The 27,324-nt window shown below is 42.9% G+C and overlaps 1 protein-coding gene and 1 non-coding gene across 2 annotated transcripts; both read right to left on the bottom strand.

The window, feature by feature from the left end:
* Positions 1-27,324, bottom strand: LOC129736193 (aprataxin and PNK-like factor). Its single transcript, XM_055711997.1, has 8 exons — positions 26,556-27,324; positions 25,440-25,539; positions 13,506-13,606; positions 9,133-9,254; positions 6,600-6,646; positions 5,267-5,304; positions 517-542; positions 1-187 (listed from the first exon to the last, which is right to left on the bottom strand). Exons 2-8 carry the CDS (start codon positions 25,462-25,464, stop codon positions 1-3), a joined length of 546 nt encoding a protein of 181 aa, XP_055567972.1. The 5' UTR covers positions 25,465-25,539; positions 26,556-27,324.
* LOC129736299 (small nucleolar RNA SNORD45) lies at positions 24,932-25,016 on the bottom strand. Its single transcript, XR_008732670.1, has one exon. It is a non-coding gene; the product is annotated as a small nucleolar RNA SNORD45 (small nucleolar RNA).

Raw genomic sequence — 27,324 nt, 5'->3', positions numbered from 1 at the left:
CTACTTTTTGGTTCTAACAAATCTAGACGCTTCTTGCAAAAGCATTTCAACATCTTTGTTATCCTTGTCTTCTGAACTTGGTTCCCAGTCAGAGTCTTCATCGGTAGGTTTGCACACCTCTTCCTCATCATCTCTAAAGCCGCCATTAAGGTCATACTCATGTGGTTCATCTTTCTGCAGGAGCGGGCTGGAAACCAGGACCATGCATGGCAATCAGTTAGCTGAGGGGAATGTGCTCAAGCTTGTCTAGACAACAATTAACATGATGAGACGTGTTTACAGAGCACAGGGGAGTGGGAGACGGATGGCGCCAAGGATGGCGCCAAGGAAAGGTAACAGCTTGCTGTTAATTGATGGCAGTTAACCACCAGTCAGGGATTGCCTAGGATGCAATGCTTAGCTTCAAGAACCAATCTGTTTAAAACGCGCAGCTTCTGAAAGTGTATATAACCTCGTGCTTCTGTACAATAAACTGACATTTGCTTGCATCAAGCTGCGTCCCGTCTCTTCATTCGCCGCATCTTTCTCCACAGCCCTTTCTCCTGTAGGGACAAAAATGCCATATATTCATGAATAATAAATACAGAACGAAAGAGACCTTGCAGGGGCCATCTAGTTAGCCTCTCTCCTCAGCAGGAGAAAGGCTCAACTAAAGCACTCTATCCAATGCTGACAATTTTGTGTTTGACTTTCAAGACTCTCATGTAAAGCTGTACCATCCCTCTCTGACCACTACTGCAGGGCTTACCAGTCTGATCAATTAAGAAAGTTCTCCTTAGTGGCTTTTCTTCCAGCACTTGGAAAACAGTTGCCAGGCCTCTTCTGATAACATCTTCTGATATCAGAAGAAAACGGTATCAGATAACATCTTCTGACAACTCTCCTTTCCTGAAGGAGTGGCATACACAATTTTCCTGGTCATCTTCCTGCTACTTCTATACCTAAACAAGGCATCTTTCTTGCCCTTTAGCCCCTAGCTCTTGCTAGACAGCTATTCTGACTCTAAATTTTCTGCCTTCACCCACCCATATTTACTTAGGGCTACTTTATACTCTTGCTCTTTGGAATCTGACATGGCTTTGAATTCCCATTCACTTCTTTCCTGAGCTTCAGGTCAGCAAAGACAATCTGCTAGATCACTCACCTCCTACGTTCTCAACTTCGATCTGTGCTGTGTAGTCTGTGCTTCCTTTCTGAACACACGTTAAGGAAACAACAAATGCTGAACACTTCTTTCCTGAGCTGGATGCAGCCTACCCCTTTCCCAGTTCAGTCTGTTCTATCGCGCTGCTGTCCAATCTGCTGCCTATCCATCTTCTGCACAGCTCACACTTTGTGATTAAATTGCCTTCTCTCTTCCCAGTATGTCACAATACTCTACATTGGCAGGAGTCAAAACTTGGAAACCTCTATTCACAAGAAATGGATGCTGCTCGCTGCATGTTCCTAAACTTTTTTAGGCAGCTTGTCTTGCAGTAGTCTTTTAATTGCTCAAATATGTTGACATATATAAACCAGTTCCCAGAGACAGGGCAAGCCTGATTTTTGAAGAAGCCTTATCTACCTGACTTGGTAGCATCGATGCAAAGCTGCTGCCATAGCAGCATTGCATTCTCCTTTTACTTATCGGTAGCTGTGAACCTTTAACAAGTTTATTTCCACTGCTTTGGGACTTTGGCAGATGTGCACGACCATTGCTCTACCAGCCTACGCTACCTCCCTTTTTCTTACAGGCCCACAATTCCTAACTAGCCACAGTCTGTTAATATTCCAGTCATGGTATGCTGCCCTTAAGTCACACCCCCGAGTAAAGCTGTATTTGTTCCTTTTCTTCCCAGCCTCCAGTTTCTGCATTCTTACCTCATTTGGAGATAACCTGTCAATGATCTCATAATGATTTATCTGTTGAGCAGTTCTTATCATCTTTTATATGAAACTAGAAATGTGTCTTCTCAGCTACACAACCCAGTCCAAATCATCCATGTTTATATTAACCTCAGGTATTTCTTAGCAGCTTCTTGAAACCTCAGGTCAGAGCTCCAGACACTCAAGCTGTGCGTGTGGTGAACAAGCAAGAACACCAGCGCCTGGTGTAGTCAGATCACATCCTCTGTCAGTTACATTTTTCTGCTAGTGGGAATGTTACTATTCCAGAATCATCTTATGGTCTGATTAACATTTTATACTCTATAGCAAGGTTTTCAAAAGCACTTACAGCAGCAGTCAATTCCCTCAAAGGTACACAATTTTATGGGTGAACTGTGCTACAGAGGCACCCAATGACTTCCTAGAATAAAGTCAGCCATGCGTGACACAGCCAATACTACAACTGAGAAATATCCTATGGCTAGCAACCTATATAGCACCTAGCAGAAAATCCTGAAAATATCAGCTGTCAATTTCGGCTGTAATCCCATCCCATATGATGCTTGCTAGTTTACTGTTTACCAGACTTTAGAGGAAAGTAATTATGCCCATGTTTACCCATAACAGCAGAATTTTTTCTAAGAATCACAGACTATAGTCGTGCAGAAGGAATTATGTCTGGAGGGAGAAGTCGAAACAAAGATTCTAAATACCTTAAGAACAAAATCTCTCTTCTCAGCCTAAGCCTGTGAGAATAATAAACCCAAGACCGGATTAACAAAGAAAAACTGCTCTTCACTTTCACAGCACTGCAGGTGGTATTTTACAACAGAAATAGGAATTCTGGAAAAATACTGATTACTTCCATATTTCTCCTACAAATGTATGAGGAACATACGATGTTGGTTTTCGTCCACCAGTGTTTTTAGATTTCAGCAGTGAATGATGCACTTCCTTCCATGTCTTCCCACTCCTCTCTTTCTGCTATAGTTTAATTCAGCTCCACAGCCCCTGAAGCTGCTCATTAAGCACAATTCTGCCTTTCCCCTAGTACCATATTTATAAATATGACCTTGAAACATTCCCTGGAAGTATCTCCTTCACATGGGGAGAAAAAGCTTGCTGACCACCCCTTTACAAAGGGTTATGTTTGGAAGTGAGCCGATCAGCTTGCTAGAAAACATACACAGAAGCGTGCAGGAGAACTCTCAGACTCCATAGCCACAGCAGGTCATTCATCTAAGTAGCAACAAGGCAGTGAAGTCATTCACTAGTGACAATTTAATGACAACACACATTCCAGCCTTTCTTTTTTTTTCCCCTTCCTCCCTTACAGCTATTTCCCCAGTAATTAGCCTTAGACTGTTTCTCAGAACATAGACCACATTCTCTATTGGCAATTTGTAATCCATCTCGCAGCAATTAGACTATCAATGTTAAAAACTAAACATGGCAAATGTCATGTAGATAGCACCCTTCTTTTCTTGGCTGGTGGAGTTTCAGTGCACTTGAACAGAAATTAATCCTGCTGTGCTTAACAGTGCAGTTGTGCCAAACAGCACGAAATAAAGGCTAATGGAACCTTGCCTGTGTGATCTTGCATGGCTCGGTACGACTGCCTCAGACGTGAGCTTGCTGAGTGCAACCTTTTACAAGCTTTGCCCTCAAGAGAACGAAGCAAGCCAGTCAACAAGATATTGAGGGGAAAAAAGAAATTTAAACAATCATTAAATATGAACAGAACTTTAATTAATGAATTCCCTTCTTCCCACTGTGCATGGAATATCATTTTTTCCCTGGTTCGTTCTTAGGATGAGGAGTTGAATTTAACAGATTGAATTTCACTTCCATGTCAAAGATTTACACATTTACAAGAGAAGCACTTTTCCATCCATAGCCATGCCTGGCTGACCACCTGCCATGAGCTGCACACACAGGATCTACCATTCTGGTAAGGAAGGTCCTCTTATGAAAGACACAGCTACAATTTTAAACCTTCAAGATTAGCTTTAAACTTCAGATATGCACACAGTCCAGCTTGCTTCATTATTAAAATTTTAACCGCTCGCTGCACTTACAACGCTGCTTACAACTCTTGCCACTCTTTAATGCACATTTCTGCAAGGGAGCGGTGATCAAGATGGGGCTCATACTTGCATCATGGGATGTGGCAAAGCGTACAGCTAACAAATATGCCTCAAAATATGCTAGTGCACAGATACACCCATATCAAGCATTCAGTGACAGCAGAAGTACACACACATGATAAGGAAATGGGATGGGAAAGACATTCCCGAGTGGAAAGTAGGTCGCAGAACAGAATGGAGGCCAAAACACTTTGTCTAGAAAACTACAGCTATTTGCACTTTACTTTCTCTAGAAGGCAGATCTCTGTTTTGAAGATTTCTGTAGGAAATGCCCAGCCACACCTTGGTGATCTCAAAGAAGACAAGTCAGTTCCCACCTCCACTCGAGATGCAGCAGTTCCACATCCTCATGCCTTGTTCAGGCCAGTGAAAGTAAAGATGGCATATCATCAGGCTTTCAGACTGCTCTTCAACGCTCACTTTTAAATTATTTTAGAAATAACAGGAAGCTTCACATTTGGAAGCCAAACTGAGATACAAGAGATGCCTTGAAACAGAGCTAAAGGATATTTAAAACTGGAGCCCATGCACCTGCCACATGTAAGTTAATATTATTGGCAGCAGCAAAGCAAGCTAGGTGTACTACTGGTAAATGGAGGAGATACTCATACACAGTATTACAGGTTACATTATCAAGAGAGACTACAGCTTGCCTGTGATACTACACAATCCTCACTGATTTCTAGAAACTAAAGTTCGAAGGATACATACATAGTTCACAGGGAACACTGCCCCAGCTGAAAGGCATTACCCTTCTTCGACACTTCAGTCCTAACAAGCCTGTAACATCAATACCTCAGAGTAAATATAAGAAAAGCTCATCACCACATCCGCAGATATCTTTTGACATTTATTTAGAGGTCAATGCAATGCAGAAGGAGTATCTCAATGTTTCAAGAGCAATCAGTCTTCATGGGGTAACCTTAACTAGCTGTGGATGAACTATTGGCTCCTTTCATCCTATTATGAACCCTGTTCAAGGAAGGAAGAATTGACTTGGTCACACATGTCTCTCAAAACATTTGTTTGTTTCGCTGCCTGCTTCCAGGGAAGGACAGGTGTGCTCAGCACACAGGAATTCAATTCCAGCACTATTACTTGCAAAAAAGGAAGCAGAGTTTTACTAAAATAATGACTACCTTCTTCTCAGGTAAGTATTATCAAGCATCTCCAGCACCACTAAATGCCCCAAAACCCAAAGCAGATCAGTTGCATCCCATGCTGATGGGCCCATTCATAACATCAGAACATACCATTTTTTGAAGTTTTTGTCGTGTTCTTCTTTCAGGTACTAAAGAAAGAAATGTTATTAGCCAGGACAGAGTACAACCTAGCAATAAGGTTATTCGGAGAGGTTGCTACAACAGAAGACTGACTTATTAAAAGAAATGCTGCAATGGTTGTGCTGTATTTACAAGTATAAAAACTACTCTGCTGCCCCCAAAAACCTTTTTTTTTGTATTAAATGATTCTTGAAAGATTACCCAGATGAACTGTTCTTACAATTATGAACCATGCCATCTGTAGACAAACATCATCGGTACTGTTTGGGGTTTTTACAGCAGACAATTGCAGTATTTCAAAGCATTTAAATATTTTACGCCATTGTTTCCATAAATGCAATTTCTCCTTAATAACCATAGAATCATAGAATGGTTTGGGTTGGAAGGGACCTTAAAGGTCATCTAGTTCCACCCCTCCTGCCATGGGCAGGGGTAATGTCATAATCCTGATTTTTTGAAGTAAAATGCATTATCATTACATTTCCCTAACTGTTCTGCTCTAAAGTATTGTCTTTTTGCATTGGGAATTAAATTGGGGAAAAAAACCCCTCCAAGTCCAATAATTAAGAAAAAGCACAAAAAGAATGCAAAGTACATCTTTGAATTCTCTAAGAACAGACAAAATATAAACAGTATATTCCCCTGTGTTTTTCAACAAGTCTAGTTACTGGAATACAAAAAGACTTTTAGAATAGAATCTCAGATTCAGTTTTAATTATATTCCCTCCAAGCCTCAACAGAACATACATGCTATAGGGATATACACATTTTGCTGTGGGGATGGGAAAAAAAGCTACAGAAAAAATTTACTGCAGTATCCATTTGAAATGTTGAGAAATACTTCAGTATATTCCCTGTTTTCACTGTAATACTCCAGCTCCAAATGGAGGAAGCAGAATAGAGAGATCTGGTAAGACCATGCTATACCATGCTTAGTTTTCAATAAAACCTGTTAAACTCATGAAAACAGCCACTTGCCACCTGGCATTTTTGTCAAATCCTAAGATACAAAGCATACAAACTATGTCAGCGGTGTCTGACCCAGACCATCTTGTTTCAGTTGAAAAACATTTGAAAAAGTGAATGTAAGTGTGCAGCGGCCAAGCAGCCTTACCTTCCTTATCACAGACAACGGCAACACCGCATGCTCAAGAAGAGCAAGGGTGCAGGGCAATACAGAGCAAGCTGCAAATGCAATGTTACTTTCTCACTTAAAGCATTTTATTCCAAGGTGTTGGCATCCATTACTGGGTTTGGGGGTTTTTTCCCCCCACTTTGAGCTATACTGAACAACTTGGCTTACCTGGAGGTGCACTGTGCTTGTATTCTAGTTTATGCTGTGGATTCTTCCTGCAAAGAAAACAGTAAAAGCTTGATTTGCCACCTTGTTCCACACCTAACAAGAACCTAACAAGTTCCCAGAACTCCTCTGTATTTTGTGAATAATTTTCACTTCTTTTTAAAATAAAATTCTGTGACCAGTGCCTTACTGCAGTGTCTCAGCTTACGTAATGTAGGGTGGAAGAAAAAAAGGGTTCCATAAGAGTTCCTTTTGTTTCAGCCTTTTAAAAAAAAATAAAAAAGACAGCTGACCAAAACCAAGAGATGAGATAGTTTCCAAACTTGTAAGATGAGATGCATTTGTTCAGCATAATAAGAACTGATCCAATTATTTACTCTCACTAAAACCAAAACCAGAACATAACCTCTGGTGCACAAAGTGCAATGCACACACAGTGCATCACAAGTCTGAGATACCCAGCCGTAACTTCCATATTCTGCAACATAAGGCTAAAAATCAAATAGTTTGGGAAAATTAAAGAAATTGAAAAGAATTGCCTGTCTCAAAGTATCACAGGGAAAGGCCAAAGAAGGACTGTTAAGAGAGTTTACTCATTTCTGCAATATGCTGCTGCAATCTGGGAAGTTCAATATACAAGTGTGTATGTCTTCTATTAAAAAACAGCATCAATGCAATGAAAATTAAAAATTTAAAGTCAACTTACTCTTTGATCTGCAATAAATGCTCCCCTCATTCAGGCTGCGATCCAGGTCATGAACACACTGATTTATCCCACCCCCTAAAGCAGTTATCCAATGCTGTTCTAATGTTTTAACTTGGTCCCACTTACACCGTGCTGATCTGTTGTGTTAGTGTATTAGAGCGGCACGTTAAAATTGTTTCAGCTCAATTTACTTCTGTGCAGAAAATTAAAATTAAAAAAAATTCTAACTTTGGAAGAAAACTGGTTCAGTTGTCCTAATTTCTCCTTCTGAAAAAGAATCAACAATTAAAGCCCACTATTTAAGAATGACATACCATTTGACATTGCTTGAAACACAAGATTAATTTCTATAACTGCAGAATTTTTTTGATATTTTACAAAATACCCTTGCTGTGAAGACTGCCTTGTAAAACTAGTTGCTTATGTTTTCTTATTCTTCAAAAACAGAATACTCTTCAGTAAGAAAATCTTATTTTTACATCAAATAACTTGTTACACATTCACATACTTGAAGCTGATTTACAGTTTTATAGCTACTGCTATCCCAAAGTGCATTTCATGTGCATTAGAAGGGATAGTTATCTGAATAAAAACATGCAAGTACAGCTTTCTATTAAATACCGTACTGAAACAGAACAGTTGCTTAATCCAGTGTTTTGCAAGTGTTGGTAGCATCAGAGCATTTGATCCCAACTCAAGGCACAACATTTAGATAACTCAATTATGTATTCCAGTAGTAGCCAACAGATAAAGACAACAAAAATAACATCCAAATCCTTCAAATGACACCTGTTGCTTTGTGGAAAGAATTATCATTGCTTTGTGGGTGCCTCCTTTCTTCTACCCCAAAAAGAATGAAACGCTGTTTAAGAAATGATCAACTAATACAGCACAGGAGTTGACTTATCTGCAAGGAGAGACAGTTTTAGTTTTGGACAGTGTCCATTGTACTCCTGAAAAGTATGTTGGCAATTTCAGGAGCGGTATAAACCTAGATTTCGCATCCTGAGATGAGAAATTCATCTCACAGATGGTTTTTGAGAAAAGAAACACTTCTTCTGCATTAGTTGAACATAAGATGGCTTTTCCTTAAAAGTTACTCCCATTTTGTTACACTTTATAAAGAACACGCTCTTTAGGATCATCACGCTTCCAGGGAGAGAGAGAGAAAATGTTTCTGCTCAAGCACAATCTTTAACAGCAGCTGTTAGTTTCAATATGCCCCCACAGAAGGGCTGTTGTCTCAAAATATATCCTTTTGTCCATTGCATCAATTACAAAGCAGTCCTTACACTCTGCTAAATACAAGTGTAAAACCTAGATATTAAGAAACAAATGGAACAAAAGGATCTTTTGAAGAAAATCAACAGCTGCTAAAAGAAACAGCAGTCAGCCATAAACTGGATTTTCTTGCTGGTACCTAAATTATGCTTTCTAACAAATCAAATACTGACTAAAATAGAGGGTTTGTACAAAATCTTAACAAATATTTTGTCAAAATCTGAACTAAAAGTTACATATCAAGAAGAACATGTAACAATAAATTATTGTTTCTATACAAGAACAGTTTACTTCAGGTTGAAAAATGAGAAAGTTTTGATCTCTAGGCCACTGAACAGGTTCCAAAAGTCAAGGCTTCATGTTCACCAGCTGAAATCACAAATACTTTGCACAGACCTTGGAGGCATAAAGGTAGCAGTCTGGCGCCAGTAAATTTGGAAAGCCACAGTCAAGATTTAACATCACTATCCTACTGTCAATTTGCAACTCCAGGGGAGAACATTCTTAACCTGTAAAACAAGAAAAGCCATTTTGTACAGTGCTTCTTACCTATAACAAGCCGTTCCATACAGACATTCAGGCCGGTTATCATTGTTATCCTGAGTTACGATCTCTGTTTCATGATTGTCATCGTCATTAGGGTGACTAAACTGCTGAAAGTGAATGGGATTCTTCCTGCAAAAGACAAATATAGATCAAGAACTGACTATTCCATTTAAACAGGAGAAGTGGAGGTAAGAAAGGTGTTACTGAATCAGTGACATTTTCAGCGGTTACAGAAAGAGAAGCTTTTAACGTTTAACTTGGTGCAGAATGTAAGACCTGCTTTCAGGATAACTGAAGAAAAGTTTTGTTTCAGCAGAGGCCGCAAGAGGTTAAAACATGAATTCTCCTATTTGCCATCATCAGCTTTACGTTTCAGGCCTCCAACACATACACAATCTACTGATGTAGTCCCATAGCATGAATCTCGCTCCGTGGCTTGCTCTGTCATGACTCCCTCTGGAGTTACCAAGTGCTACACAAACCTCTCGCAAAGTCTGAGCTCAAGCTGCGAGGGCCAACCCATGGCAGCCGAGCAACTGCAGTCCTGAAGCCTTCCCACGCTCTCGGGTGATCACCTGTGAGCTTCAGGCAGCATGTCTCAATCATTACTTCTGTTCCATATGCAAGTTACTACTCACTTGAACACTTCAAATGCCAGCGTATTATTCCAGAGGGATGAAGTGCTGGGGCCTGAGCAGCAGGCCCTGAGCCGAAGCTGACCTCCAGAAGAACCCGCCAACCCAACCTTAAATATATGTATTTAGTATCCAATCATTAGCGAAATATGCACGGTCATTAGTGAACCATGTATGGCCATTAGCAAAAGATGCACCTTGGATAAACTACAATCATGAGAGAAGAGACAGCGCATCCTTCCTTGCTTAGAGGCAGGCGGCCAAAGCCATGAATCCAGCTGTTTGGCCTTGTCTGGAAACCGGTGGTTAAAATCCAGTCGATAAAGGGAACTCCCTCGGTTCCTCCCAACCCCTGGCCAGGCTTTGGTGGCATCTGACAGGAGAGTGAAACCAGATGTTTCCACGTTTGGAATTACGTGAGCTTGTTTATTAATAGTATAAAAGCTGAACCCTCTTGCAGCGACGTTGCAGACCTCACCTACCAGGAGATGCCCTGCGCAGGACTTCCCAGCTGCCGGGACAGGCTCTCCAGATCCTCGTGCAACAGGGGCTCCCCAGCGACTGCGGAGCTGGAGGATGGCAACCTGTTAGGGCAACGGGTGATGTATCTTTCTGAACCACTACAGCTAGCTGTGAATAGTAACGATTAGGTGCATTGCCTTGCTTATCTGTTTTATTGTTTGAATCAGGGTATCGTAGGCTAATCCTTCTGTATGTGCATATTGCCTTATTTTCTGCATTAATTTGAAACAAACAGTGCATCAAGGGTATCTTCTGTATTGGTTTCTGTGTGCTATCTATTGACCCCATCAACTGGCAAAACAATGGAGCAGTCTCCTGGACATTACATTGATTATGCTCTCAGGTTTGCCTTGGCTACCGTGGCATTTTATTTGAAATACCAAATCACAACGATGACATGAAGTTGTACCCTAAGACATAACGCTGTGTGTAGCTGAGCCACACCGATGTTAGTGATGAGAGCACCATACAAGACAAGGCAGCTATAAACAACATCACTTTGTGAAGAAGTGATGTTAAAAAGAACACAGAAAAATACATTATGACTTCAGGAGAAATTCATGGGGCAGATCAAAAGACACTACAAAAAATTATGTCATAGTGAACATACTGTACTAAAAGCAAATCTACTTTTTCCCTCTGATTTCTTTTAGAGACACTTTTTTTCAAGCATATTTGAAAGCAAGAAAAGTGAGATGTTTTAATAAATGATTTTCCAAAAGATATACACAAAATACTTCAGTGATTTACCACTAATCCCCAGTGTACATAATCAACATCTTTGTGCAAACTGTAAAAGTGAACTGCTTGCCTCAAGCAAGAGCAATGATAACTTTAAACTGCAGAGGGATTACTGCTGTCATTTGCACTTGTTACAGCTGCATTTAGAAACACCAAGCCAGAAGCACGTATGCAGCTAGCGACATACACAGCAGCTTCCTCACTGACCACAACGGGCTCTTATGAACTTTCTAGGGAACAGTCAGTATTATTTTCAGCATTTCAACCAACACCGTAAGAGAAAAAGCGTTTGTTATAGCTTTTGCAAAATGATTACTTAAGCACCGTGAGCCCCACTAACCATTCAGGCCTCCTTTCAGGCACCGAAAACAGATTAGATATTTAGTATTAATACTTTTACATCTCCATCTGCTTGGTATCTTTCACTCGGGAAACTCAGCAAGCAAGCTACAGATAAACTCTTCCAGGAGCTACTTATCAGAGATCCAGTGTCCCTTAGTCCTATTTACACAGGTGACAGACGCCTTGTTCTGGTTCTGGTCTTTTCTGTTGATTTCTGCAGACTGTAGGGTAAGTAAATACTGTTTCACTAGATATCATTGCAAGGCTGCATTTACCAGTCTTTTATTCTACAAGTTCTCAGAAAACATCACTTCTAACCCCACATTCAGGCTGGCTGCCTACTTCTTTTGCCATTTAAAAATAAATGGGATGAAACCAAGTCATTTTAGAGGCTACTTGCTTTGTTTTCTAAATGCACGGAGCTAACGTACTAGCAATATTAGCCAGAATTTGAGTTCAGTCATTTGAAACACAATTCATCTTCTCAAAGGGACACAGAAGCAGCTAATGCTCTGTGAAATCATTTTAATACTTATTCCTACAATAAGATACATGCAGCATCATAGTCATGAAGGAAAGAAGGCCTAAGAGCTGCCAGTTAGCTAATCTATTCTGTTTTAGGTGATAGCCAGTTCCTTTCATGAATTTACTTCAAAAGCTATTTGGCCAATACCAAAGAGCCTTTATTGCAGGAGAGAAAAAAGAAAAAAAAAATTGTATAGGAGGAAGCAAGAAAAAGGGAAGGGTCTTGAGGTACGCACCCTATCACTGGGCCTCAGGATTCTTTGGGCCAGTGGATGATGCTCCTCAAATTATTCATCACCTGTGAAGCACCTTAAACATGTCCTATTTCAGATGCTCAGGACTAGTAACAACATCATAGTTTCTCTTACCTTTATGTGGATAATTTATACTTACTCCATTTCTAGATGTTGTGCAACGATATCCAGCAAAATAAATAGAAGCAGAGAAATGCACAGCTAATATTAAGTACACATTATCCCTTCTTGCAAAAATCTTCTTCCTTTTATTAAGAGTTTGGGTTGTTTGAGGGTTTGTTTGGGTTTTTTTGAATACAAGAGATCTGAGTTGTAAGAGCACAGCACCCTTCATGCTGGAAGCTGCACTCCAAAGTTAGTTTTACAACAAAACCTTGCTGCACAGGAATACGTTATTAATTTGATCAAAACAAAATCATTAAGCTTTACTCGCACAAAAAATAACCAATTAAAAGCCTATTTTAAGAATAAAGTTTTAGGAGAGTTGCCTTCTCATACACAGAAGCTCTGAATTTGTGGCAGAAAATTATGCAAATAAAAATTATGCAAGTAACACTTACAAAGTTCTTCAGAATCAATGCAGTCATCTCCAGCAGCAGCTGAGCATCGCTCAGTGAAATACTCAAGACAGTTTTCATCTATGCAGCTCCCAAAAGCATCTTAAAAGCTTTTTCTAAAACAAATTTAAGTGGTAAGGTCAGAATCCCTGGCTCTTCTTAATCACATGCAGGAGACCCCTGTCATCTCAAGGGCTTATTTTCTCAGCCTACTAAAGAAACTGGTAAGGAAAACGTAATGACTCACCAGCACTAGTTATAAAGCCATAGTATTCAAGCCTGAAGTTAACGCCACAAGTGCGTGTAAGATGTTTATAAGTTCTAAACTCTAAGTCTTACTAGAAAACAGGTCTCATAAAAAGACAGATGCAAGTCTGTAGCTGCCAGATTTACAAGCTGAAGGTGAAATGAAAAATACTTCTTTTCATAAACAAAGAGCACAGTATTTAGAAGAATGCACATACAAATCCAAAGGCTGGTTGAGCATGCCCTGCTTTGACAGTTACAGGAAAGATTCACACACACCCAGTCAGCACAGAACTGTACCACAGGCTAGCCAAAGGACAGAATTGTGGACAAAAATTGTGAAATTACAGTTTCAGAGATGAGAGTTCAGCTGTACCACACCCCTACTATGCAACTCGAAATGGGGGTTGGGTTTGAATTTGTTTTTGTTTTTAAATCCCTATTCTTCTAACTTCTGAAAAGCGAGCAGCAGACAAGAAAATGAACACAAGACAGTATTCAAAGAGTAAGTTCCTTGACAACAAATATAGTCAGATATAACACAGACAGAGCACTTGCCTCCTAGTGGTAACAGCAGTTTCTTTCGATTTGGAAAAAGCTTCAGACTGCCACAGGAAGAGAATCTCACACTGACGGAGGATAAGAAGAAGAATCTCTGCAGAGAGAAGTGTGAATCAAGCTTGACTCTTTCAAAAAGCAGCGTTTTCAAATTCATAAATGAAGAAACTGAGCTATGGGTTACAAAGTTATTTCCTAAACATTTCAGCTATGTGTTAGAGACATCTAATAAAATCAACTAAACTAACATTTCATCTTTTCCATTTGTGCTGTTCAACCACGCACCCACCAAAGGTGCCTGTCATATGCAGAAGACAAGTATCTCTTACTAGGAGTTTATAAAATACGGATTAGAAAACTGAAGGGCATTCAGTTATTGGAAAAATGACATTTTATATGAAACCTCACCTAGAAAGAACACTGTAAGGAAATGTTATGGTTACCAAAGCAGTCCTCATTTAAGACGTTGACTCCTACAGCACATTGTGCTAGAAGACACCTTTCATAAGGTTAATGGAAGGAGACAAAAACCAGCTACTCATCGTACTCAAAAGAGCACTCAAAGCAGCTCCTCTTCCTTAGCAACTCTAAAAAACAGGTTTTGCTCAAGGAGAACACTACACAATCAAAAACTGAATACGCTATCAGTGCGTTCCTTCAAAGCGTCCATTCACATCACACTTATATACACTTCTGTCAAGAATATGGGTAACTGCAATGGCTTGCTTTACTGCAACATAGCTATCTCATTGATGCAGAATGACTACTTGGTGGTCTTGCATTAAAAGCACATACAGGACAGACGATAAAGCACCTTTCTTTGCAAACAAGCAGGTTTAGTCTCATCACATTTCCTGAAGATCAAAGCTGATGGTTTTGATACTTCCTATTTACAAATTTCTCCAACAAAATAAGATTTCGTTATGTGCTATTTCAGAGCATTCTTTTCTTCTTACAAAGCAACACTTCCCAAAAGTACTGCTGCCAAATGTTTTAGAATAAAGACCCAAGAAGAAACGTGCACATGCAGACTCCTATTGCATGTTACCTGTAACTAAAACTTGCCTTCCAAAACATTAGGAATCCTTCAGCGTGTCAGAGCACTGAATCAGCTTCACCCCCACAGAGGGGAAAACTTGTCTGAGCAAAATGAAAAGTAGCTGGAGCAAACTAAAGGCTGCATTTGTACTACTGGATCAGCTTGGCTGCCTAATGAACCATGTCCTCCTCATAATCATGAAGGGCAAAAACTGAGATATGCGAAGGAATGCTACATGAAAACTGGAAGTCTGATGTGCTCATGAACACAACAGCTTTACGCAGTTATCTGCAGCAACAGGCACACCAAACATACACAAGAACCCATTTACTTGTGCTTGCTTGTTTGCTGAACAACCTAAGCTTTTACTGTCACTCAAGCCCCTTGGGGGAAGAGGTAAAAAATACAAAAATAGTAACAGTGATAATATTTTAAAAAAAAAAAAAAATCACAGGACCTCCTGTTTCCTGGATTAGCCTTATCTTTTGTGCTTACAATGTACATAGATTTATGTAGTGCTCAAAATCTTCTCCTAAAGGCAGTTCTCAGGTCACTGGTCACTTGCTACCCTCAGGAACACCTCTAGACGCCTATCTTCTCTTCAATATATTAACACATGGCATTACAGATCTTTTCTGGGCAGAAAGAACTAGCAGGAGACCAGGCACTCAGCACTGGGGTTTTTGGGATCTTGCTGGAACATTTGTATCGCACAAAACATTTGTATGACAGATTGTGAATTGAGAGGATATGAGTAGCAGAAAAAAAAATAAAAATCATCCCTCAATTGAAGTATCGCCAAAGACACTGACCAGATAAGGGTTCACAGGGAGTTTATAAGTGTGACTTGTTCTGGTTTTAAGAGGGGACTGAATGCTTAAAAAAAAAAAAAATAAATAAAAAAAAAAAATGGTGCAGATTGGCCAAGTTACAACAGAAGTAATTCTCCATTGTTTAGGGATAACAAATAATAAGCATTTTAAATAGTCAGATCACAAAGCATACAATAACTTCATCTTTCATAAAAGTTTCAGCTGCAAATAAAATAAGCCTACAGGGTCTATGTTGGGCATTTCAATCATTTACATCTCTTCTCCCTGCCGGTACATGTACTGTACACACAGGGGGGTTTATTTCTTTCCTTTTTAAAGTGGACCTTTGTTTCTTATTTCCTAGAACTCTGCATCGTTTAATCTGCTGAAGTACATCATCCCTTGTTTAGGTTATATTGAAAGTTAGCAAGACATCCTGGCTCCTCCTTTTATACTTTTAAAATTCTTGCTATGCCATTGGTTTCTCATCAGTCCCCATTTACCAAAAGATTTCTTTCAAATCAAAGCTTGTAACGACTTTACTGTTTTTGGTAGCTAATACAGTACTTCTTAATAACAAGCTAGCTTAAGCTGGGTTTATTTTTGCTTCACCTGTAACAGCCTGTTCCATACACGCAAGGTGTCCTCTTACGCTTGTTCTGTTTGGAGCTTTCTGAAGTATCTGCACTTCTGGTTGAATCAGAAATCTGTCTTGTAATCCAGATTTGCATCAGGCTCAAGAGTCCCTTCCTGGGCACCAAAAGATCAGGAAGTCCTGCCCAGTGAGCCTGTTGGCTTGCAGAACCAGTCATCTGCTCTTTGTTTACTGTTTCCTCAATTCTATTTCCTTTACTGGAGATCTGACCTACTCTTTTAGACAATTTACTATGCTGCTGCCTAGCTTTTCTTCCCACAGAACTTCCAGGGGTTTTTGTTCCAGTCTTGCCATTCCCTGCCATGTTTCTCATGGTATTCTCAAGAGGAAATCCAGAGCATTCTGTGGAACAAGGTTCCATTTTGAAGGACCTGAAAATGTACATTCTTCAGAACTAAAAGCTTTAAGGTCAAACTCTGCCTCATCATTCCTGTTTTCAAAGTGAGAGAATCATAGTAGAGCCCAGGCTGGAAAGGACCTTGATAGAGATTAAAACCAGCCCCGTGGGCACATATTAGCTTGGGGCTCATCGTTAGCCAGCAGATGTGTTACACTTGAACAAAAGGTTAGATGATGGAAGTGTAAAGAACTCTAGTAGGTAACAGAAACTAAACAACAGACTGCTAATGTATGCAAAGGTAAGCAGGAAATTTAGGTAACTGCCCAATAAGATGAAAAGTACATCCTGAAGAGGCGCCAGAGGGAGGAGGTTATGATAATGAATTTTTGGAAACCTTACGTATTTGCATGACTTTGTATAATAAATATCTGTCGGCTTGTTGAAACAGCGTGCAAGTTAGGAGTAGCGATCCCCCTTGCACCCAACGCTGCAATAAACATACCTCTTTGTAACTGCCCTCGAGTTGTACAGTTCGATTCCACATGTCAGTTTGGTGACCCAGGTGAGACCCTCTCTGTCCGGCTGTAGGACCTGCTGAGGACAGGACTCCTCTGGGTGCCCCCAGGGTTTCTCAGGAGGACTCCCCTACTCACCTAGATGACTGCGAGGACAGACAGGGACCATCGTCGGTGGACCAGGTATGTTGCAGTTGGGTTGGGGATACCTGTAAGTTGTGAGGAGACGTCCTACGTGAGGTAAAGAGCGCTGGTGCTTGCCCCTGGAAAGGCTGGGGGTGGGAATTCGGGTGCTCTCCTCGCTGCGGTAGCGGGAAGGGGCCTCTCGAGGGGTAACAGGTTTTCTCCCAAGTGGTGTGTTTTGGCCAATTTGGGTTCTCTTCAAGAATGTCTTTTGGCCATTTTGTCATCTGTTGTAAAATTCGGTACCGTGTATTAGTTGAGACCTCTTGTTGATATTTGACGTTCTGGGGTGGCATAACGGTGTTTGAGGTCGGAACGTCCATCATAAAATGGTATTGTTGCTATCTATCTGAGTAGCAGAGTGAGTGTGTAACGGGCCCTTTTGTGCGAGTGTTTTGTGCAACTGAGACGTAGCTCAGCTACAAAGCGAGTGCTGAAACCTGCAACTTGTGATAATTTGTATTATTTACTGTATTGCATAAAGGTGAAATGGGAGGTCGACAGAGTGGGGAAAGAGTGAACATGAGCCCTTTGGGTTGTATTTTGGCTCACTGGAAGAATACAGGAGGACCGCAGGGTGGGAGTGTGAGGGAAAGGGTTAAAGAAGTTTTAGTAGGTCTAATTGCTTAACGATTACCTAGATTGTTGTTGATAAATAATGCTTTGTTTTACTAACTATTGTGTAAATTAACTGAAGCAAGGAGTCTACAGCTCCTCCTGAAGGACAGTTTGTGATGAGAACTAGCTAAAACCAACTCTATAGTCTGGACAAAGACCAAGGAGCAACTGAGTCTGGCAAAGAGAGAAGGTTCAGAGTGAGAAAGACTACCAAGCCTTCATCCCCATGACCCCCATGACCAGCAAGAGGCACTACGCAAACGCAGTTGGGAGGGACATATGGAAATGACTTCTTGGAACTAATTTTAATATGAAGCAGGGCTAGGTTATGAATATGTATCGGTATATTTGGAAATCTTATGTATATGCAACATTTGATTATATAAATTGAGACAAGTTGTTGCCCCTGGCGCACACGGCTTTGGTGGGACTACCCCTGGTGCTGCCCAGCGCTGAATAAACATACCTACTTTACAATCTGATAAAGATTGTGGAGTCTGATTCCACACGTCAAGCAAACATTGATAAAATATTATAACCAATGGTGGCCTTTATGTATCTTAGAAGATCAGGAAACTGTAACACCTCGCTACAGTTAATGCTATTTTTAAGATGACAAGGGAAATGGGACGACACATGCAGATTTGTTTTTCACATTGAGAAGCCATACAGAGTGTGGCAGAAGGAGCGTGGGATTAATATAGCACCACCTGATCCTTTGACTTTGGCTCTAGAAAAGGACAAGGAAAAACTGAGACCTAAACTAGAAAGATGCTCTTGTTGAAGTTTTTTGTGTAATATAGGATCGCTGTGTTTTGTAAAGACAGAGCCTCAGGCTGTGGCTCCTCCTGGGGTGAAGCGTATTGGGAGATAAAAACTTGCACTAATGTAGGACCTGAGGCGGGGGAGTCAAGGACCCCAGGGAAGGGTTAAAGTCTTGGGGTGAGTTTGTACAAAGCCCCACACCCGCTGGGAGGTGCGGCTGAGCCAGGCTGGACGCGTGGCAGGCTGGTTGCTGGTTGCTGGCAAAGGCACCACAGGTAAGGACACAGACTTAAAGCAGCACAGAGCAGATCTGCGTTCAGGGTTCGAAAGGGTCAAAGCAGGGGTGCTGTTGCAGAGGCAGGCACTTGTGCCTGCTGCAGAGCAGGGAGCATCTCCTGCCCGGAATCCTTCCAGTGCGAGGAGGCGGGGGTCGCTGTTGCTGACACCAGAGCTGAAGGACCTGACAATGTCACCCCAAGGGCCGCAGCATTTGCAGCACGACAGGACCGGGAACTGGCCCCTTCAGGGCACGCAGTGGGGGCGGGGGGCGGGCGGGAATAAAGGCGAATCTGTGATGGGAGATTTAGATGCTTGGAAGTCGGTTGTGAAAGACTATCAGGATGACCCAACAGGAGTAGAAAAAGGGTTGACTGTTACTGGGTAATCGCCATGTAGAGAAGCTGACAGAAGCAGCACGGCACAAGCACAGCAGGTCAGAGAAGAAAAGCTGAGTCGTGCTGTAGTCACAGCTACGGCGGCGGCTTCGGGAAAAGTGAAAACTGGCAGAGGGACTAAGGTGAGAAGACGAGGCAGAGGCAGAGGCAGAGGAGGGATGCCTGGCAGAGGTGAAAGAGCGAACCCTGCCCTGCGGGCCCAGATCAGTGGGCACATCGTAGGGAAGTGGGCACGGGCAGCCAGATTGCCCAAAGCTGAAGAACCATCAGGGGGTTCCGGTGACTGCATCAGAACCAGACTGAGAGGCCTGGGGAATCCGCCCTAGCGGATCCACTGGTTAAATTAAAGCTGGGGACTAGAGAAAAAGGAGGTGGGATTTTTAGTGAATACAAAACCAACTTATTTGGTGTTAAACTTCAGCGAGAAAAGAATTTATTACAGTTGTGGGAGCTACTGGCTGCCAGGAAAAAGCATTGTGAAACCTCTGAAGTACAAATTAAGAAAAAAAAATCAGAATGCCATTTCACCAAAATCTTTAACCAGGTATATCCGGGAGTAAACTCCAGGCAAGGCGAAAAATGCTTTACCTGTTACAGCAGAAATGAAAAGGGGGGCCTGCCCAGTTCGGGTAAAACAGTATCCCTTGGTCAGCAGGGCTGTGGGGGATATTGGCACAAAAACTGAAATAAAACGCACTGTGTAGTGGTTCTACTACCAATGTAAATCTGTGTGTTTTGCCATGGCAGCGACTTGTTATGGGATGCGCAGATGAAACTCTGCATTGACAACAAAGTACAAGGAATAAGGTTGGTCAAGTGCCTCCTACCGTAGTCAAGGGCAAGACTGGGTTGGCCTCTGTGTTTGCCACCAAGAAGAATCTTGAATTCTGCTGTTGGCTGCAAGCCAGTAGGTGCCGAGTGGTGGGAACATGTGCCATGCCAGACCTTGATGTGAGGAATGGCCCCCGCTGTTGTAAGAGGGTCACCCAGGAAGGAAGAACGTCACAAGACCCATTGGGGCACTGACTCATAGTATAAATATTTAGACTGACAAAATTGTAGGGAGAACATGAATCAAATGGGGACAATTGGAGAAGAAAAATATCCAGGGCAACCATGACAAACTGATTTCTCAGAACTCCCAAGAAAAGGGGGGTCTTGATACCTGCTGGTCATGACGGATGCCTTTTTAGGGTGGCCAGAAACACACCCTTGCTGAACCAATAAAGCCAAAGCAGTAACCAAAGCACTATTATAAGAAATAGTACCGTGATTTGGGGTTCCAGCAGTAATCTCATCAGACTGGGGGCATTAGCAAAAAAGGTTGCACTTGCTATCCAATACTCAGCAGTGGATACAATCTGTAGCCACAGGAATGTTAAGGGAAGGTGTCCCCTACAAGAAATGGGTTTCTGCCTTGAACTAGCAAACATCTCTGTGCTTAAAGAGAAGCCTTTTTGCCTTGATGGAGATAATTTACTCTGTATTCTGTATTTATGCTGTATTCTGAATGTGGAAATTGGCTGGGACTAGGAGGCTGGCTTAAAGGCATTTTGCAAACAGGATTATTATTTTTGATCATTATTGTAATAATAGTTTTTTGATCAAAACCAGCCAAAATTATTTGTAAGCATTAGGCATATCTGAAGAGAATGCCTTTATTTGAATCAGCAGTTAAGGTGTAGTTTAGTCTGATGCTGTGGTTTTATCTGCTTCTGGTGAATTTTTGAAGTGATGAAATCAGAGATACTAAGAGTTATGAGGTAGTAAGGTAATAATCTAAGTAAGGGTGCTGTCTTTTATATCCACAAGTGCAATATGCTTTTATGTAGCAGAGAGAAACTTTGACAATAATGTTGCTTGAGCAAGATGTGCATGTGACAACTTGGGAAAAGGGATATCACAACTGGAGCGCAACAGTGTTTCTATGTCTGGCAGAGTGAAATCTTTCAAGACCTGAGTTTAGACAGTCTAAAATAAATTGTCAGTATTCAAAAAACCCATCTTAAGCCTCTTTTGCTTACATAGTGTTATGGAAGTCAACTGCTATTGTAGATAATTAATGATTTTTTAATACATATTAACAAATACTACTATTTTAACTTGAGGCAGTTGAGTGAGAAATACTCACGTGTAGCATTTGAGGGAATGTCAGCATAAATCACACTTACAGTAAGACTGCATTTTTAATTACTGTACTCATTAAGATTCAATGATGCCATAAGGCTAAGGCCTTATATCACAGATTGGTTCTGAACTAAAAGGTGTGTGCACATGTAGTTACGCACATTTGTGTTATTTTCCTTAATTGGCTACAAAATAATATAATTAGGTTGGGGACTAGATCTTGGGAATTTACCTATTATACTTCTGTTTGTTAAGGAACGTGCATAACACAGAACCCATGTAGGCTTGGCTTGTGGCACAGTTGTCAAATTTAGCATAGACATTCAGACAGATAAGCAACGTACTCTTCTTGTGTGTATCACCTACAAGCCATTATGGCTTAGTGTGTAAATCTGTACGCAACTATTGAAAAATCCCCTTATGAATGTATATAGCTTAGAACTAATTTTTTCCCTTTGTTAATTCTTTGATATCAATGAGGAATTCTTCAGAAAATGTATGGATTGGTTGGTTGCATAAGGGCAGTTGTTATTTGGACAGAAAATTGTTAATGGTCAGGGATTTTCCACTAAAATATTTGCAAATATTCCTAGTCAAACATCAGTTTGGTTTCTTTTTGGGTTTTGAGCTTGCATTAGTCCATGTTCAGAACTTTAAAATTACCTTTGAATTTTTTAAACTTTTTATATCACTGGAACAGAAAGAGCATCTAAATTAAAGCTTCAAGCTAACTTTATTTTTCAAGTATTTCAGGAATTATACTTCTGAACTGAGATTTTATAAGTTGGCTGTGTATTTTCCTGTGTTAAAATGCTGTTATTGAAAATGGTCAACCAAGCCTATGTCGCCCAAAATAAAAACGGGGGAATTGTGGATAACTGGCTAGCTGAAAAGGGTCACATAGACATAGTCCAGCTGGCTGAACAAAAGTGCGCATCGCTCTCAGCTTATCTGAAGTAAAGCAAAATACACTGTCTTTGGCTGTCCTTGTTACACAGTAACAGGAAGATTTTGGTGGGAAAAGAATGTTGCAGGTGGGAACAGAAAACTACAGAAGAGAAACAAGGGGCGGGCTTGGTATTTAGGCAACTAACCAATAATGAGCTTAACTTTTGTAATATGTATGAGCTAATTATAACAAGGCATAAAAGGTGACTGTAAGGGACAATAAACGAAGTCTGCTGATCACTCATATTGAGTGACTGTGTCTTCCCTCCGTCGCAACAGGAAGGAACATCAGGAATACTATCTCAAGAAATAAGGGAAATAATAGGCAAAACCAGCCTCACCACTCAGTTTGAAAAACATCACCAGGCTTGGTGACAACTAGTAAACTTCACCTACAACCCACAACAGGAGCAAACTGAAGCATATGTGCTCCCAATTAGTGCAGCAAAAGAACAGGCAATCTTTCCCGTTGCGACACTAGGAGCCATACACCAGAAAGTCACTGTCAGACCCCTAGGCCATAATGTTTGGGCAAGTTATGGTCAGACCAAAGGCAAGTGGCAGTCAATGAACATGGAATGAACATGTTCCCCAGGGAACAACTGGGATACATCTGTGAAAACGCAGTAATAAGAGAATGAAGATCTGTGTTTAGATATCAAAAAGGCTATGCGTGCTTTTGAAATGTTTCCACATATTAAAGCCCAGCCACAAATATTTTATGTAGGAAATGGATGCACATGTGTTACAACTTCTTCTGGTAACAAGAGTATTGATAATTGTCATGAAATGGCAAATGGTACTAAATTTTGTATGTATAATTTTACTAGAATTGTAGGCTGTGACTTTGGTTATGTTGTTCCTGTAACTACCAGACAGTTAATTGGAACTGATTATACCCTGTATCATGATATACCTAAATTAAAAATAGGCATGAACATTAGCCTCTTCAAAGCAATGCTTAGACACCCCAACATAGAAAGACTGGTCCAAGAAATAAACAGAACGGCCCAACACATGCTTCGACAGGAGAAACGTGACTCTGAAAATATAAAATCCATCTTTAGCCGATGCAGAACAAGTTGGAGAACATCACTGGTGGGACACCTTTGCAGGCCATTCCCCCAAAGCAACACAAGTATTCTACTATTTAATACATCCCATGTTAAGTCATGTTGGAAGGAATGATCCTGTTATCTCTCTTAAACGTCTGTCTGTGGTATAAACTAAGTATCATAGTCAGAAGAACACAAATAATGTGATCAATGATGCATGTCTACCAAAACCCTTTGTCTTCAGAACTTGACAAAAGACTTCCCAAGTCCTAAGAAAAAGGGGGAATGAAACAGAGCAAGGTCTTGAAAGATTATTCGGGATGAGTTTGGTACCATGCTCTGGGGGATGCTCTGTTTATGTTGAGATATAACAGAGACGGCACGGCCTGTTCTGTTCTGCTGATGCTACTGAAGTAAGAGACAGGAGAAATGTACTCTGAGCAATCTAGCAGTCATAAATAAAGATAAGGTGGGCATTTGAAGGAGATGAGAAGGCCATGAGTCAGGAGGCTTTGCAAGCTCCAGCCAAAGAACGGAACGACCACCCAAAAGTCTCCCCAAAAGACAATTCTAGAAGACTCCACTTCAAGCTCCGCCTAAACCCCATCTATTATGAATATGATGATTAGATGTCAAAATCAAATGAATATGTATGTAAAGATGTTGTAACCTCTCGTGAAAACTGTATAAATTACCTGACTTTTCACTGAAAACTTTGGGGCTAGTTTGTCTGGTGCAAACTGGCTAGCTCCCCAGCATTGCACGAAATAAATACCTTTGCTGCTTAAAGACAAAATTCATCTCTGAGCAGTTACTCTGTGCCGTTTTGGCATCACCCTCCTAGAGAACTGCAGAGCTGTGGACTTTCAGAAACACCGGGGCACAACGCTTGGCCAGCCTGAAATGTTCAGGAGGCTCTCAGCAGTAGAAACCGTTCTGACTTTACAGCAAGGCTGACCACACTTGCGAGTTTTCTTTTGCATGCTCACACCTGCAAGCCAAACCAGAACAGCTGCACACACAGCAGAGCAATTGCTCAGCACATCTACACCAACAGAGCTCTCCTAAAGCACACCTGGAGCCACTCATACCCCAAGTCAACATCTACAGCGGAACCTGGCCACAAGCTTTGACACAATGTCATTTTGGGGTCAAACTGATGCACACCAAAAAATTAGTAAAACACACCTCCTTCTCTGCCACGTCAGGTATCGTGCTCCTTCAGTTGAGCTGTAACTGTTACATTATTTCCCAAATGCAAAGCCAAACAGAGAAAATATAACCAAGCATGCTCCTTAAAAAGCACAGGCAACTGTTCATTGTGTGTGACCAAGGGATGATGTGACCGCGGCCCTTCAAACTTGCGGGATGCCTAGGCGGGACTAAACAGTGCTTGCAAACAAAGAACATGCCTGCTCGTTAAGACAGGCTGGTCAAGTTTACCACCAAAACTCTACATCAGCATTTGCCAACCCTGTCCAGCTTTGGGTCGCCAGAGCCACACTCAGTTCACTTGAAAGCATCTCCTAGTAGCAGTATCAAGCTCAGAACTGTACCTCCCAGATGCCTACGTGGAAGAAAACTCAAACTGTGCCCCCTTCTCCTTAAGCTGGGTTACAGCTTGTGACAGGAATTTCATCCCACTGCTTGGAAAAGCTCCAAGGCTGCAGCTGAAGGGAACTGGAGTTCCCTGCGTCTCAGAGTAATTCTAGAGCTAAAGTGGTGACAGACATCAGCTCTAGATCAGACGATACATGCCAGCACTCACCACTGACCCAGGGTGGCAACCTCCTTCTGTCCTACCCAAAGGTTTCAAACCCAACACACTGTCTTCCTACGGCAGGAAGCTTTTAATTTTTTACTTTTTAATTTTTTACAAATTTATAATTCGTAACACCGTTAACGCATTCCTTGAGACGGGACTACAGATACATTATGCAGACCACCAACCTGCCGTTTGGAAGCACTGGAGCTTTATGGTGAGAAATTTTTTCTACAACAGAGCGAGCAATGGTGAATAAATAAGACTGAGACAGGGTCCTTTTCCTCGAGGGAAAAGCACGCAACACATCAGCGATTGTTGAACAGACGGGCAGAATTCTCAGAAAAAGCAACCCCTAACTCTTAACAAGAAAAAGAAGGTCATTCCTCTTAATAAAAGCACAGCTGTGCTGAAACAAGTCAACACAATGTACTCACCTGTCCTCCTCCCAGATGAAGGCATATAAGCAACATGTTTCTCTGGAAATGACACGCTTAGGGCATCAGGTTTTCTTACCCCATCCTTTCATGGCATCACCTTTAAAAAACACCAAGAAAAGGTCAGTTGTGGTGTTGGCTTGGGAGATTCCCATGCCTGGGGGGAGTCAGGAATTCCACAGTAGTAAGTGCCTCTTTGGACACAGACTTTCCTGAGGTGCTCCCCACCTCCAGACAACTCCCTGGACCCCGAGTGGCACGTACAGGTGCAAGGAGGAAAAGAACGTCAGGGAACAGACCAGAGGCGTTAGGGAAAGGCGGGGGGGGGGGCGGGGGGGGGGGCGGGGGGGGGGGGGCGGGGCGGGGGAAGAGAAGAAGAAAACCTAAAAAGAGACAGGGATACAGATGAGGACAGAGATGTAAAGGGAAAACCAGCCCTGGGCTGCAGGACAGAGGCGGAGGATGAAGAAAAGGGGAGAATGAGAGGGAGTGGGACACAAGCAGAGAGAGTAAAAGAGAAGGGAGCAGCAGAATGAGAAAGACAGAAGGGAAGAGGGAGCAGGACAGAAGAATAGGATGGAGAGCTACAGGGAATCAAAACACGATGGGTTTGTATGGCAAGGTTTGGGGAGGAGGAGGAAAAGGAGGAGAAAGAAGAAGAAACAACTGTGTGATCAACTGACCGCAGCTGCCGTTCCCCATCCCCCTGCGGGGAGGAGACAGGGAAATCGGCAGTAAAGTTAAGCCCCGTAGAAATGGGGGCTGGAGGGAAGGTGTTCTGAAGATTTGCTTTTCCGGCACGTTCTCCTGCTCTGACTTGACTGCTAATCAATCGCGCTGATTTCCCCAGGTTCAGTCTGTTTCGCCCACGGAGGTAATGGCGGAGTGACCTCCCCATCCTTGTGCCCACTCGTGAGCTTTTTGTTATATTCTGTCCCCCCTGTCCAGCGGAGGAGGGGGAGCGGTAAGAGCAGCTTCGGTCCAGCCCGGGTCACCCCCACACAAAATCACAGCGGCACAGGGAAGGGGAGGGGGGGCAGAGGAGGGGCAGAGGAGGGGCAGGGGGCGCCTGGGGCACACAAGAGGGGAGACAGGGTCCCACGGACCAGGACTCACCACAGCTCTCGCTTTGGTACCGCTGCGAAAATGTGCCAGTTCAGACGCGCCTTTCCCCCTCTCCCCTCCCTCCCTCCCTCCCGCAGAACGCCGGCCGCTCGGCTCCCCCACCCCCGGTAACCCCCGGGTGTCTCACAGCTCTTCCTCGCAAGACGCGGCCTCCCGGACACGGCGCGTCGCTCCCTCGCGCACCGGGGGCCGCCCCAGGCTGTGGGTGACACACGGACCCCGCGGGTGACACACGGACCCCGCTGTGCACGCTGGCACCCGGCTGCTGCGGGGCTGGTCCCCCCCCACCGCAGGGCCAGGCCCTCTGTGCCCGCAGCAGGAGGCAGCTGCTGCCCGCCTGCCCTCGGGTTCCTTCTCCTTCGCCTCGCCCCGGCCGGCCCGGCTCCTGCCCACACCGGGCCGTGCCCCCGCTGCCCTCCCGCACCCGCGCCGCGGGGGGCGAGGCCGGGCAGGGACAAACCCCGCCAGCCCGAGGCGGCGCGGCCCCCGGCAGAGGGACAGAAGCGCAGGGGGCCGTGACCGGCGCCGCTCGGCCCCGCCCGGAGCCGCTCCTGCCGCAGGCCCTTCCCGAGCGGCAGCGGGGGGCCGGCTGGCCGCCGCCACGGCAGCGCCGGGGGCACCTGGGGCTGGGGCCCGGCTGCGGGGGAGATGCTGCAGCGGGGGCAGCGGCGCGGGGCGAGCGGGGCCGCGGCAGGCTCGGGGGTCTGGCGAGCTGGGGAGGCGCCGGCGCCCGGGGGGCGGCCTCCTGCTTCCCCGCCTC

This window comes from Falco cherrug, chromosome 5 (assembly GCF_023634085.1).
Source record: "Falco cherrug isolate bFalChe1 chromosome 5, bFalChe1.pri, whole genome shotgun sequence".
In the NCBI taxonomy this organism is placed as follows: Eukaryota; Metazoa; Chordata; class Aves; order Falconiformes; family Falconidae; genus Falco; species Falco cherrug.
The sequence above is the reverse complement of the archived record's forward strand: the minus strand, read 5'-3'. Positions and strand labels throughout refer to the sequence as shown.